Source organism: Schistocerca cancellata, chromosome 5, assembly GCF_023864275.1.
Source record: "Schistocerca cancellata isolate TAMUIC-IGC-003103 chromosome 5, iqSchCanc2.1, whole genome shotgun sequence".
NCBI classification, from domain to species: Eukaryota; Metazoa; Arthropoda; class Insecta; order Orthoptera; family Acrididae; genus Schistocerca; species Schistocerca cancellata.
The window spans coordinates 738376074-738391403 of NC_064630.1; the positions used below are offsets into that span (position 1 = coordinate 738376074).

The following is a 15330-nucleotide window of genomic DNA, read 5'->3' on the forward strand; positions in this document are numbered from 1 at the left end:
GCTTGCCAGGTTTGAGAGTGGCTATAACTTTCGACAGTTCGAATTGTCTGGGGATCTTGTTCTCTTTGAGTATGTAAGTGAAGAGCGAAGTGAGCCAGCGTATGCAGTGTGCACCTATGTTCTTAATAAATTCATTATAGATGTTGATGGGGCCAGCAGCCTTACAGACTTTCAGTTACTTGACAGCACTTTCTGCTTCCGCTATGGAGAAGGGCCTGGAAAGCGGCTCCTTTCTTGGGGCACTGCGCTTGAGGTTAGAGAGTTTACACTTCATTGCTCTGGTATGATTCTTGTCTCTCTTTGCCCTTGTGAGGTCTGCGATCCGGTTGGCAATGAGGTTGAGACTCAATTTAGGATACGGCTTTTTGAGTGTTGCTTTCCAGTTAGCCCATTCAAGACTCTCTATGCTTTCCTAATTGACTTCGCAAAGTTCATTTCTTTGAGTGTTACTTCCCATTTCTCTTGTCTGTTCTTGTTTAAAGAGTGAGCACACTGTTTGGTTTCTAGAACTTTGGTATTCTTGATATAAAGCTTCACTTTCTTGGTTCCAGCCAGGCACATATTCCTTTCTGTAACCTCTAGGAATGTTTGACTTAGCAGCTTTGATAACTAGTCTAACGAATTCATCGTAGTTGTTTGCTGTTGTCTGTAAGTTCTTTGCAGCTAAGTTGGAGTCAAGGTCTTTTGAGAATCCATCCCAGTTAGCTCGTTGAAAATTCCATCTGGGTAGGGGCATTGAGTTTACAAGGTGAATTTTTAAACCAATTTCTGTCATGATAGGACGGTGTTGGCAGTTTAGGAAGTTAGATGGAACAGTACGAGTGGCGTTAAGTGGTTGATCTAGCTGATCTTTGGACACAAATACCAAGTCTGGGTTGTAATCCTTATTCCAGCGTGCAGAGTGGAAGGTTCCCTTGTCTTTCACATCAAAGACCAAGTGCATACTAGTGGTAGTTTCTGCCCATCCAGCTAATAACTCCCCATTGACATCGGCAGTGTCGTACCACCAGTCCGTGTGATGGCTGTTAAAGTCTCCAGTGTATATACAAGGGTGATCGAATGCCGGCAGAACTGTGGAGGCCCAATTCACACTTGGAGGCTTGTACAGGTTGACAATTTTTTTAAGTCGTTCATCTGGATTACTATTGTGTAGATGTGGTTAGCGTCTGTAGAATCATTTACATGCACTCCGTTTAGGCGTGACTTCACATTAAGTGGCTATTCCATATTGTGGATGGTGGATAGCTTCGACCAGTGTATAACCAGGTATTCATCCTCTACTCTGAAGAGCTTGCTCATCTTTGGTATGTGTTTCTTGAATGTTGACACCATCAATGTTAAGTTCATGCAGTTGTTTCTGTAGATACTCACATTTGGCAGAGCTTATGCCTTCAATATTAAGCTGCATAATACGAACTAGGTGTTTTTCGTCTCTAGTTGGATGATCCTGAAAAGGACGGTTATTAGTTATGTATCTGGGCATATTGTATTTCACCTATGACACTGTTGCTCATTTAGCACCACCCAGGGGTCACGTGTAGGGCAATTTAGGTTATACCTATGGACGTGAGCAACAGTCGACCCACAAGAAAACAGTAAAACAGTTTCTATTGCTTAGAAGCAATGTGACATTTTTTTTTAAATATACATATAGCAGTTTTTGAGTAAGTTTAAATTTCTGTGTGGTCATCAGTAGAGCTTTAAATGTTCAGTCAAACAGTGTATCATTTTGTTCAGGGCAGGGCATAACTGTGGTCTGGTACAGGCACAGGCACCATTTTGCACATCCAAATATTTTTTACTGACATTAAGCTATTGCTCAATAATATCTTTAACATATAAACAACAAAATGATAATTGATTTACAAACTATAGTAACTTGGGTCAACAACTTCTGTTAATCAGTAGAATGAAAAGCCAATCCAAGTTGCGAATATTTTATTTTTCATTCGATGATTAGTTTTGGCCGAGACCCTTTTTCAAAAACAATATAACAAAAGTAAAAAATTGCATTTTCATAGATGATATGCAGATACATAACAAAACGCACTGGGAATGTACATGACACATTTTGCAGCCATCTTCAAAAATGCCATTTTCAAACGAAAAATAAAATATTTGCAGCTTGTACTTGTTTTTCATTCTATTGAAAATGATAATCACCTGTAATAACCAGTTTCTTAATTATATTCAAATGCAGCACACTACTACAAAATACAGTTTCATGTCCAAACACGTGATTTTTCAGATGTGCATAATTGGGATGAATGATTTTTACAAATGCTTCTTATAATTATTTTGTTGCCATAAGCAATGCCGTCTATTGGTTTATGATGTAACTCTACTTAGTGCTGCTCTCCACAAGCAAAGCCTTCTATCATTTTGTGTTGTAATTCCACTTATTCTTTTACAATCCAATTACTTGTATGACAAACATAGTAGACAATTTATCAGTCTTATGGTTACTTCATTAACTTTTTGTAAATTTGTAACATTTCTCTACACAACTCTATACTAATTGGAAGACATTATCACTACACTAGCACACTCTTTTAACCTATTTGAATTAAGACCTGTAACATTGAGATCAGTCTGCAATTGGCTGTGGTTCAAAGTAGATGACGAAGCACAATGTATGTCAATATTGTCAATGGTATTAGAGCATGAAGATTTTTTATATTTTTTGATTTTGGTAGGAGTTCTCCATAAACTTAAGCAGATTTACTGAGATATTAATGTAACTGTTACCTGTGTATGATACCAAGTACATACTTCTTTGTAGCCATTGAAAATGATGTAATATTGAAACACACAAATCGCTTTTCAACCAGTAAAAGTATGGCTGTGATAAGTGAAGTTTCAAGTGCAAATATGGTCAGGATGTCTTACACTGCATTTTTGTGGCTATCAAGAATAACAGCGAATGACAAGAAAAAGACTCAACCACACAATATAGTCAGTTTATACAGGCTATATATTCGTGTCTTACAACACACTACCATCTTTTGGTCTGCTGAAGATATTAAAACACTAACTTAATTAGACCCACTGGACTAGATGTGTTTATATACAACCTTTATTACTGTTGTTTGTACGTTCTTGAGAGCATTTCTTAAAGGAACTACATGTCTGGCCCACATAAAACTACTCACAGCCACCACACACTATTTTGTAGACTTCCTTATCATTGTATTTATTTCGTCTTTCTTCAATAGAATGTCATGATCCGTTACCTAGTTTATTTTCCACTTGCAACCCTACACCACTTTTAAATTTCTTAAATTAGTTACAGGGGCATTCAGTAGCAGCTCCTTTGTAAGTTAAACTGAACCTTACTTTTTTTTGTTTTTTTATTTATTTATTTTATTTTACACATCTAGTCCCATAGGACCAAATAGAGGAGCAAATCTCCACAGTCACATAATGTGTCAGTACATGAAATTACAACAGAAAAGTAATAATACATAAAATAAAGTGTTTATGAATACTACAAAGACAACGAGCTATAAGTTTATATAAACGCAATCAACAGTACAATACGGGAATCAGCTTGTTTTTCCAGGGAACTCCTCAAGAGAATAAAAGGAGTGACACATGAGAAAACTCTTCTGTTTTGATTTGAAAATGTAATGTGTGGATTACTGTTAACAATACGATGAAGGAAAGTTGCTACTCACCATATAGCGGACATGCTGAGCCGCGATAGGCACAATAAAAAGATTCACACAGAGACACACACACACACACACACACACACACACACACACACACACACACACACACACACACACAGTCTCAGAGAGCTGAAACTACACAGTGTAGTTTCAGCTCTCTGAGAATGCAGATGTGTGTGCAAGTTGCGCTTGTGTGTGTGTGTGTGTGTGTGTGTGTGTGTGTGTGTGTGTACTGCTGACAAAGGCCTTAATGGTCGAAAGCTATGATTGTGTGAATCTTTTTATTGTGCCTATCTCGGCTCAGCATCTCCACTATATGGTGAGGAGCAACTTTCCTTCTCTCGTATTGTTACATTCCATCCAGGATTTCCCATTGTTGGATTACTGTTAAGATTTTTGAATTCTTGTGATAGCTTACTCAAAATGGATGGATGCAAATACTGCTCATCTTTCTGTACAAGAGTCAAGGAGATGCGATCCAAATGCAGTTTGGATTTCTGCCTAGTATGAACTGAGTGGAAACTGCTAATTCTTAGGAATAAGCTAATATTGTTAACAAGAAACAACATTAAAGAATACATATATTGAGAGGCCAATGTCATAATATCTACACTCCTGGAAATTGAAAAAAGAACACATTGACACCGGTGTGTCAGACCCACCATACTTGCTCCGGACACTGCGAGAGGGCTGTGCAAGCAATGATCACAAGCACGGCACAGCGGACACACCAGGAACCGCGGTGTTGACCGTCGAATGGCGCTAGCTGCGCAGCATTTGTGCACCGCCGCCGTCAGTGTCAGCCAGTTTGCCGTGGCATACGGAGCTCCATCGCAGTCTTTAACACTGGTAGCATGCCGCGACAGCGTGGACGTGAACCGCATGTGCAGTTGACGGACTTTGAGCGAGGGCGTATAGTGGGCATGCGGGAGGCCGGGTGGACGTACCGCCGAATTGCTCAACACGTGGGGCGTGAGGTCTCCACAGTACATCGATGTTGTCGCCAGTGGTCGGCGGAAGGTGCACGTGCCCGTCAACCTGGGACCGGACCGCAGCGACGCACGGATGCACGCCAAGACCGTAGGATCCTACGCAGTGCCGTAGGGGACCGCTCCGCCACTTCCCAGCAAATTAGGGACACTGTCGCTCCTGGGGTATCGGCGAGGACCATTCGCAACCGTCTCCATGAAGCTGGGCTACGGTCCCGCACACCGTTAGGCCGTCTTCCGCTCACGCCCCAACATCGTGCAGCCCGCCTCCAGTGGTGTCGCGACAGGCGTGAATGGAGGGACGAATGGAGACGTGTCGTCTTCAGCGATGAGAGTCGCTTCTGCCTTGGTGCCAATGATGGTCGTATGCGTGTTTGGCGCCGTGCAGGTGAGCGCCACAATCAGGACTGCATACGACCGAGGCACACAGGGCCAACACCCGGCATCATGGTGTGGGGAGCGATCTCCTACACTGGGCGTACACCACTGGTGATCGTCGAGGGGACACTGAATAGTGCACGATACATCCAAACCGTCATCGAACCCATCGTTCTACCATTCCTAGACCGGCAAGGGAACTTGCTGTTCCAACAGGACAATGCACGTCCGCATGTATCCCGTGCCACCCAACGTGCTCTAGAAGGTGTAAGTCAACTACCCTGGCCAGCAAGATCTCCGGATCTGTCCCCCATTGAGCATGTTTGGGAGCTGGATGAAGCGTCGTCTCACGCGGTCTGCACGTCCAGCACGAACGCTGGTCCAACTGAGGCGCCAGGTGGAAATGGCATGGCAAGCCGTTCCACAGGACTACATCCAGCATCTCTACGATCGTCTCCATGGGAGAATAGCAGCCTGCATTGCTGCGAAAGGTGGATATACACTGTACTAGTGCCGACATTGTGCATGCTCTGTTGCCTGTGTCTATGTGCCTGTGGTTCTGTCAATGTGATCATGTGATGTATCTGACCCCAGGAATGTGTCAATAAAGTTTCCCCTTCCTGGGACAATGAATTCACGGTGTTCTTATTTCAATTTCCAGGAGTGTATACTAATGCAAAGGGACCAACAAGAGGTTTTCACTTACCACCCATCTCTGAGTCAAAAATATTCTTTGAGAATGCTAAGAGTTACCCCAAAATATTATACCATACGTCATAAGCAAATGAAAATAAGCAAAGTAGACTACCTTTCATGCTGAACTATCACTTACTTCAGATACTGTTCTAAGAGTAAAAGCAGCAGCACTAAAGTCTTTGAACAAGATCCTGACCGTGAGTTTTCCACGACAGTTTACTATCTATCTGACCACCTAGAAATGTGAACTGTTCAGCCCCACTAATCATGTGCCCATTCTATATAATTAAAATGTCAGTTTTGTCGAGTTGTTTTAGAAACTGTAAAAATTGAATCGTACTGTGATTTAGCATTAGTTTATTTTCTACAAGCCATGAGCTTGTGTCTTGAACTGCACTATTTGGAACAGGGCCAGTGTTGCACACAACGTCCTTTACTACCACGCTAGTGTCATCAGTAAAAAGAAATATATTATAATCACCTGTAGTTCTACAAGGCATGTCATTTTTATAAATCAGGCCCAGGAGTGGATCCCGTACTGATTCCTGGGGCATCCCCCATTTAGTCGTCCCCCGCTCTGACCCCACATCATGGCCATCCTCAGTACTGTGGAGAATGACTTTTTGCTCTCTGTCCTCACAGTAACAGGTGAAACAGTTGTGAGCTACACCCCACCTTCAATAACTTCTGGAACAATATTTTGTGATCAACACAATCAGACACCTCAGTTAAATGATGAAAGATGCCTAAATTTGAAACTTTATGTTCAATCCCTCCAGTACCTCACTGAAAAGGGAATCTAACATTTCCAGCTGTTAAACCATTTTTAAAACCAAACTGTACATTTGACAGAAAAGTTGTGTTAAATAATACACAGCCTTTTCAATAACTTTAGCAGACACTGATGGCATAGAAATACATCTAAAATTGTCTGCATCATCCCTTTCTCCTTTTTTATGAAGCAGCTTTGCTACTAGAGTGCTTTAATCATTCGGGAAACTGATCACTTCTAAAGGAAAATTACAAATACGGCTAAGTACAGGGCTAAAATGTGCAGCACAGTACTTTAGTATTCTGCTAGGTACTCCATCGTATCCATGAAAGCCCTTAGTCTTCAGTGATTTAATTATTTACTCCGTCTCCCCCTTCTCAGTATCACGGAAAAGAATTTCAGATATTAGTCTCGGAAAGCCATTTTCCAAGGGAGTTAATGATTCCCTGTTTATTAATTCACCAGCTATGTTCAGAAAATGATTGTTAAATATTGAACAATGGAAAATCCAGGGTGGAATATAACAATATTATGAAAAGGAAAGTTGCTACCCACCATATAGCAGAGGTGCTGAGTCACAGAATGGCACAACAGAAAGACTGTTACAAATAAAGCTTTTGGCCTTTAAGGCCTTCGTCAACAATAGAACACACATGCAACGAAGGCTTAATGGCCAAAAGCTGTATTTGTGACTGTCTTTTTGTTGTGCCGATCTGCGACTCATCATCATTGTTAAATCATCATCATAATCTTCTTCTTCTTCTTCTTCTTCTTCTTCTTCCTTAGCATTTGTACCGCGTGCTGGCAGGGTCCGGTGTTTTGGGTTGTTGGCGCCACTTCTTGTGATCTTGTGCCTGATCAGGATGATGTCTTTGTGTAGGGTGTCAAGCCATCACTGCCTGGTCATTTCCCATTTACATTTAGGCTGAAACTAGTCTTTGCCAGCTGTTGTCTTGTCTGCTCTAAGGACATGCCTGTACCAATGTAGGCGGCTTTCTCTCATTTCATGTACTGTTGGTGCAACACTGTGTAGTCTGTGAACTTCATTATTTGTGACATGGTCATGCAGTGTTAATCCTGATGTCCACCTAAGCATTTTCATGTCCATAACAGCAAGTCTTTGCTGTACTTTCTTTGTTGAAGGCTGGCATTCGGCCCCATACAGTGCAACTGGACAGATTAGCATTTTTGATTTGAGACTGTTTGGAATTTACTTGTCGCATAGTGCTCCACTAATGGAACGCAAATTTGAGCTGCGTGCTGCTTAGGCGGTTGGAGATTTCTGCACTGAGATTTCCATCAGCAGCAGTTGTCGAGCCCAGGTACTTAAAAGTCCTTGCTGTTGGGAGGTCAACACCAATGATTCTGATGGTTACAGAGTCATTTAAATCTGTGGAAAGGTAATATGTTTTCAACACATTGAGCCATAGTCCTACATCTGCAAGGCGGTCAATCCAGGCTTGGACTTGAAGTTGTATATCATTATTATCGTCACTGGCCAGTAGGACATCATCAGCATACAGTAATGTTGCAAATTGTTAAATATTGCACATATATCTGACTTGTCAGTAATGGAAACATTTTTTCTGTGCACTGTCTATATCCTCAACCATACTCTTCCTTAATGACTGACCATATGATTCTGATTTTTTGTTAATACCTTAGTAATTCTGTTGTACAAGGATCTAACCTCATAACCAGTGTAACCATTAGCTTTAGATACTTGTTCTAGAATTGCAAGTTCTTTGTCAATGTCTTTTTGGTTTAATGGCAATTGTGCAAGCCTGTTTCACATTGATTGGAAATTTATGGCTTTTTGGATGCATGAACCAGCTGGAATTATTGTGTCTTGATATGCTGGCTGTCTGAAAATTCCAAACATTAAATTTTCACTTCTTTTACTGACAGTTAAATCAAGAAAGTATATGGATTTTTTTAACTTCAGTTTCTGCAGTGAATTCTATGTTGTGGGGCGTGCTGTAAAATTTGTGACTGTATTCTGACCGTCTTTAATATCATAAAGGCGTCATCTACAAATCTTGTATACATCAGAATGTTCTCACACGGTGTTGGATGTGTGCTAATGAAGTTATTTTCCAACCAGTTCATAAATGTTCTGGCTGTCGTACCAGATAAGAAGTTTCCCATATCAAGTCCATTTGGCTGATCGTAGTATTTACCATTGAAAGAAAAGTGATTGAATAATTATGTGAATTCCAAAATTTCTATGTATTATTTCTGCCTGAGTCGTAGATAGGCACAACAAAAATAAAGCCTTTGTCAAAAATAATCTCTCTCTCTCTCTCTCTCTCTCTCTCTCTCACACACACACACACACACACACACACACACACACACACACACACACGAATGCAGTCTCAAGCAGCTGAAGCCACACTGCGAGAGCAGCACCAGTGCATGATGGGAGTGGTGACTGGGTGAGGGTAAGGAGGAGGCTGGGGCAGGGAAGGGGATGGGATAGTACGGTAGGGGGGCAGACTGTGAAGTGCTGCTGGGAAATGCGCAGGGACAAGGTGGAGAGAGAATAGGGCAACTATGTGCAGCCAGGAGGTTAGATGGGAGGCAGGGGAGAGGTGGAAAGAGGGGGGCGGATAGCGTCAGAAAAGGAGAGAAGTAAAAAGACTGTGTGCGATAGTGGAGTGAGGGCTGTGTAGTGCCGGAATGGGAACAGGGAAAGGGCTGGATGGGTGAGGATAATGACTAACGAAGGTTGAGGCCAGGAGGCTTACAGGAGCATAGGATATATTGCAGGGAAAGTTCCAGCTGCATAATTCAGAAAAGCTGATGATGGTGGGATGAGTCCATATAGCACATGCTGTGAAGCGGTGATTGAAATGAAGGATATCATGTTTGGCAGTATGCTTAGCAACAGTGTGGTCCACTTGTTTCTTGGCCATAGTATGTCAGTGGCCATTCATGCAGACAAGACAGCTTGTTGGTTGTCATTCCCACATAGAATACAGCACAGTGGCTGCAGCTTAGCTTGTAGATCACATGATTGGCTTCACAGGTACCCCTGCCTTTGATGGGATGGGTGGTGTTTGTGACCACACCTGAAGTAGGTGGTGGTGGTGGTGGTGGTGGTGGGATGATGTATGGGACAGGTCTTGCATCTAGGTCTATTACAGGGGTATGAGACCGGAGGTAAGGGGTTAGGAGTAGGGGTTTGTAGGGATCAACGAGTATATTGTTTAGGTTTGGTGGACTGTGGAGTACCACTGTGGGAGGGATGGGAAGGAAATGGCAGGGGATTTCTCATTTCAGAGCACATTGAGAGGTAGTCGAAAACCTGGCAGAGAATGTGATTCAGTTGCTCCAGTTCTGGGTGGTACTGAGTTAGGAGGGGAATTCTCCTCTGTCGCTGGGTGGTGGGACTTTGGGAGGGGGTGGGAGACCGGAAAGATAAGGCATAGGAGATTTGTTTTTGTACAAGGTTGGAAGGATACTTACGGTCTGTGAAGGCTTCAGTGAGACCCTAAGGCTTCAGTGAGGCCCTTGGTATATTTTGAGAGAGACCACTCATCACTGCAGATGCGACAACCATGGGTGGCTAGGCTGTATGGAAAAGACTTATTTGGGTGGGAGCTGTCGAAGTGGAGGTATTGCTGGCGGTTAGTAGGTTTGATGTGGAGGGAGGTACTGATGTAGCCATCTTTGAGGTGGAGGTCAAAATCTAGGAAGGTGGCTTGTTTGGTTCAGTAGGACTAGGTGAAGCAAATGGGAGAGAAGTTGTTGAGGTTCTGGAGGAATGTGGATAGGGTGTCCTCACCCTTGATCCAGATCCAAGGCACACTGTAGGAATGGGCACATGTGATTGTCCACTGTCAGATTGTATTAAGATCACACCTTGTACAGAAAGGTTATGCCGACGAACAAAGTATCAGCGCGCTACCAAGTTCTGAATAATATTCAATGAGCAAGGTCAAGACATGCAAATGTAATGCAACAAAATTGTCAAATCAGGGTCCGCTTCTGTGGCCTGTGCAATTTTTCTGTAATTCAATGGAAAAGATTGCAGCAATTCAGAGTCCTGCGCACCGTTCTGGCAACAAGATGCGTCAGGGGAATCGAAATCAGAGTTGGGGGCCAATCAGGTGAGAAAGGACGTCACCATTGCCATGCTTTGCCATAGGCCTGTATACAATTTCGTACTGATACTGGAATAGAAGCAAAGCCCAGTGTTGCAATTTTTGAGTAGTACATGAAGGAATCGGCTTTTATGGATAAAACAAGGACTGCAAAGGCTTGTGATCTGTCACTAAATAGAACTTGCGACCAAACAGATATTGATGGAATTTTCTCACACCATACACAGTAGCAAGAGATTCTTTTTCAATTAGTGACTAATTGCACTGAGTTTGAGTTAACAAATCTGAGGCAAAAGCAATAGGTCGTTCTTGTGCACCAGTTCTGTGCGAAGGAACAGTGCCAGTTCTGTAAGGGGAAGCATATACTTGCAAAATCACTAGTTTGGCAGGATCAAAATGTACTAAACATCTGTCATTCAGCAAGGCATTTTTGAGTTCATTTTTCTGATGCAAGTGATGAAATGGGACACATGAAGCTTTTCAGAATGAAATGAATGTTGTATGTCGACTTGCCTAGCACTGACTGCAGTTCAGATACATTGTGAGGAACAGGCAGTTACTGTCCTGCATCTGACAACACTCGAAAAAGAGTACACTTATTGGCAGCATGTTCCTCTGGCATACGACCTGACACGACTATATTGTCAAGGTAGTTCGAACAGAACGGCACATGAGCACTGAGTGTGTACCAACAACAAACACTTTCTGTGATTCTTCACATAGTGGTATTTGCAAATAAGCATCAAGCAAATCTATCTTATAAAAGTAATATCCTGCACCAAGGCTGTCTATAAGTTCCTCAGGGTGAGGCAGTGGATAAGTGTCAATTATTGTCTGTGAATTGACTGTAGTTTTGAAGTCAAAACATATAAAAATGCAACCAGCAGGCTTGTGCATCAAAACCAATGAACTTGCCCACTGACTAGCTTGTATTGGAACAGTCACACTAGTGTTTTGCAATTGTTTCAATTCATTGTCACATAAAGCAATGGGAACAGGCCAATCCCAGGAAAACTTAGGTTGTGTATTGTTTTTCATGGTAATGTACACTACAAAATTATTAACTTTTCCGACCATCAGAAAAGGGATCAGGAGATTCCTTGAGCATACCAGCTATAATGTCTTTTGGATTAAAAGTAGTCACTGAAAGTACATTGTCTTGGATGCTAAGACCAAACAAATTTAAGCCAAAAATATTTTCACTGTCTATTGAGTGCAACACAGTAAATTTCACTGTCCTGGTGTGTGATTTGGAATTGGCAGGCAAACTACACTGTTCAAGTACTGGGATTTCTTTCCATTGTATGCAGTGAGGTGTGTGCTAGATTTTGACATGTGTGGTGAGCCTAACTGTTCATATGTGGCACGATTAAGCAAAGTTACAGAAGCACCTGTGTGCAATTGAAAGTCAACATGACGGCCAGTAATTTGCAGTGTTACAAATAGTTTGTTGGAATTACGACACACTGCACTGGGGAGATATGAGAGCACAACCTTACTTGAATTACTGCTAGAACCTGTACAAGCAAACTTAGGTTTTCTGTAAAGTTTTCGGTAACATCTGGAGGTGAGTCTAGCGATCAGTAGAATGACAAAAGTATAATTGTATGCCTGCCCTTGATACTAGGTCTTACTCAGATAATCTTAAGTGCGGTTTCAATTTCTTTGTTGGTAGATTTGAGTTTTGTGTCGACTGTGACAAAAATGCCATGTCATTTCCCATCGGCTTATCCTTTCATTATTCATTTAAATTTCTCCCAGAACTACCTGCTGCCACTTATGTGAGCTCCAATGCATTTAGGAACAGTTCAAACTCTGAGACTTTGTTGCAAATGCTTCAACAGTTGATCACTAGGATTTTGATACTCTTGGCTGTAGGAGCATTTCTTTACACTGTTACTTCCAGGTCTGCTAAGACTATCGTTATCTGGACTGGAGGGAGTTGCCTTTTGACTCATTTAGGTGGACAGTACAGTTCTCAATCATATGGCATGAGTTGAGGAAACCTTTGAAGTCTCTGGTTCAAGCCTTCCAATTGAACCAGGGCAAGGGAGCCACAATCAGTTCTGCGGACAGTTCTGCTGTCTGTGAACTTCATCAATTAACTTTCTGTGACAGTCGCCATAATAATCTAAATGCAACCTCGGATCCCAGACAGTAGAAATCGTTTGTTGTTAATTGTGCATCAGTATGCAATTAGTGCAGCATGTTCCCTAAAGTGCTGTTGGAATAGGCTTTTCAACATGTTGTATGAGGCCACCAGTCATCAGCATTGAGTTGAGTTCACCAGTGTTCCATCCCATCCCTTGCTGCCATTTCCCTACAGATTACCTATATTTGCCATACACTTGAACTTTTGACAGTTACTGGTCACCACCCTTTAGTGTTTGTTGCACTGTTACAGGAGACAAACTGGTGTCCCTAAACAGGTCAGTTGAGCCTCATTGACTCAGTTTTGGTTTCAGTGAAAGAGAGCACCTCAAATTTGTTGGCTAAAAACAAGGATGCAACACCCCGAGCTCCCCCTGGTCCCTTTCTTCCTTGTAGGCTTCTAGCACTACCACTGACATGCCACTCACAGTCAAGTTATACTTGTTGCAGAGGAAACACAGTGTACAAGAGGTGATAGTATTTGAGCTATCTTTGGTATATGATTCTTGGTAGCCAGACTAACACATCCATTTGCAGAAGCTTCCAACCTCTCGAGAGCAGCCTTGGCGATTTTCAGCTCTTTATGAATACCAGCCAACTCATCATATGTCTGATAGAAACATTTGTTGTGGAGTTGCATTGTGGCCATGTCTAACATAATTACAATATCATCAGTGAACCTCAGAGGTTTTCTTTCCAAACTTCTTCTTGGTTGTTTCCTGTCCTGTTTTTGCATTGCACAAATTAAATAATGTGGGTTATAGAATACAACCCCATCTCATGCCTCCCTCAACTACTGCCTTCTTTTCATGCTCTGTGACTCATAATTGCAGTCCATTTTATCCCTGGTAACTTCAAAATTTCAAACAGCGTATTCTAGTCTCCATTGTCATACTTTACTTTCTTCATTCTATTTAAGAAGATAAGTGGCAGGGCTAGTTGTGCATAATGTGTTCATACATTTCTCCAAAACACGAACTGATCTTACACCTGGTCAGCTTTTACAGATTATACCAATCTTGTCTAACAATGGAAATTCCTGGTAGGAATATCAACAATTATGAAAAGGGTAGATTGTTGTTCACCATAAAGATGACATGTCGAGTTGCAGACAGACATAATGAAAAGACTGTTATGCGCTGAGCTTTTTGCTAAAGTTTTCTTCAGAAAAGAATTCTTGCTTAAAACCTTAGATCCTTTACAGAAACACTCTCCTAAATCCATCAGAGGGTGGTACGGGACTACAAGTCCTACCGCCACACCTCCAAAGTGAATTGCAGTGACGCAGTCACTGCCCTGTGGAAATTTACTGCCTCACCAACACAGTTAGACCGCAATAGACCGGTGATGCTGTATTGTAACTTATCACCCCGGACTACAAGTTTCATGCAACAGTGTGACGTAATTTCCACCCCCATTCAGTTCAGTACTGTGCAGGTAGGAACTCTTCCTGTAATATATCCTATGTTCCCATAACCCCCATGCCTTAACCTTTACTAGTCCCTGTCCTTCACCTACTTATCCCCTACCCTGCACTCCCTCCAGCACTACACAATGTTCTATGCCACCAACACACCCACTAGTCTTTCTTCCCCGTCTCTATGCCCTTCCCTCCCCCCTCAAACATCTACAACTGCACCTAGCAGCTAACCCTAACCCTGTCGCCACACGTCCCTGCATGCTCCCACAAGCAACACTATTCCGTCCCCTACCTCTATCCTGCTAGCCCTCCCTGCACCCACCCCATCCTCCTCCTTACTACCACCCCCCACAGATTGCTTCTCCTATCAGACGCAGCTGCTGTACACAAGTACCCCTTCGTCAGCCGAAGGCAGTGGTCATATGTGTGTGAATTGTGCATGTGTGTATGTTTCTCTTGTTTTCTACTGTAGAAGGACTTTCAGCCAAAAGCTCAAATGTATAGCAGTGTCTTTGTTATGCATGCCTGTGGCACAACTTCTCCTTTATATGGTGAGTAGCAGTCTATCCTTTTCACAATATTGTTGTTATTTCATCCTGGATTTTCTATTGTTTTATTTTGCAAATGAGTGCTTACCTTCAGTATTTTGATTATTACATTTTTCGTGAAGTATGAGGCTATTTTGTCTCTTGTATATCTGACATTGTAACAATTCTTTCATAGTTGTTTCTCCCAATGATGTTAATAATACAGAGGTGTCTTGTTTCAACTTAGGGTTTTCAGTGCTCTGCCAAATTCCTCTCACATTATTGCTCAGCATCTTTCTCCACTTCCTCCTCTGTAATTATCGTGAAGTTTCTCCTCCTCTCAGCCTTCCCTCCTTCGCCTAATACTAGCTTTTCATCTGGGCTCTTGATATTCATACAGCTGTTTCTTTCTCCAAAGGTTCAAGAAGCTGACATCAGGGAAGATCAGTTTGAGCTCTGGAGAAATGTAGGAACATGCGAGGCAATATTGACCCTTCAACTTATCTTTGAAGGTATATTGAAAAAAGACAAACCTACATTTGCAGCATTTCTAGATTTAGACAAAGCTTTTGACAGTTTCGACTGGTGAGCACCCTTTGAAATTCTTCATATAT

The 15330-nt window shown here is 42.1% G+C and overlaps 1 protein-coding gene across 7 annotated transcripts in view; it reads left to right on the forward strand.

Moving 5' to 3' along the window:
• LOC126187307 (mesoderm induction early response protein 1) overlaps positions 1-15330 on the forward strand; it is a 177540-nt gene that overhangs the window by 127823 nt on the left and 34387 nt on the right. For 2 of the 7 annotated variants that reach the window (XM_049928300.1, XM_049928303.1), the window contains exon 2: positions 15135-15228. The exons of the other annotated variants lie outside the window; for them this stretch is intronic. In XM_049928300.1, coding sequence (XP_049784257.1) covers positions 15135-15228 — 94 coding nt within the window. The remainder of the gene's footprint in view (positions 1-15134; positions 15229-15330) is intronic. 7 annotated transcript variants of the gene reach the window in all.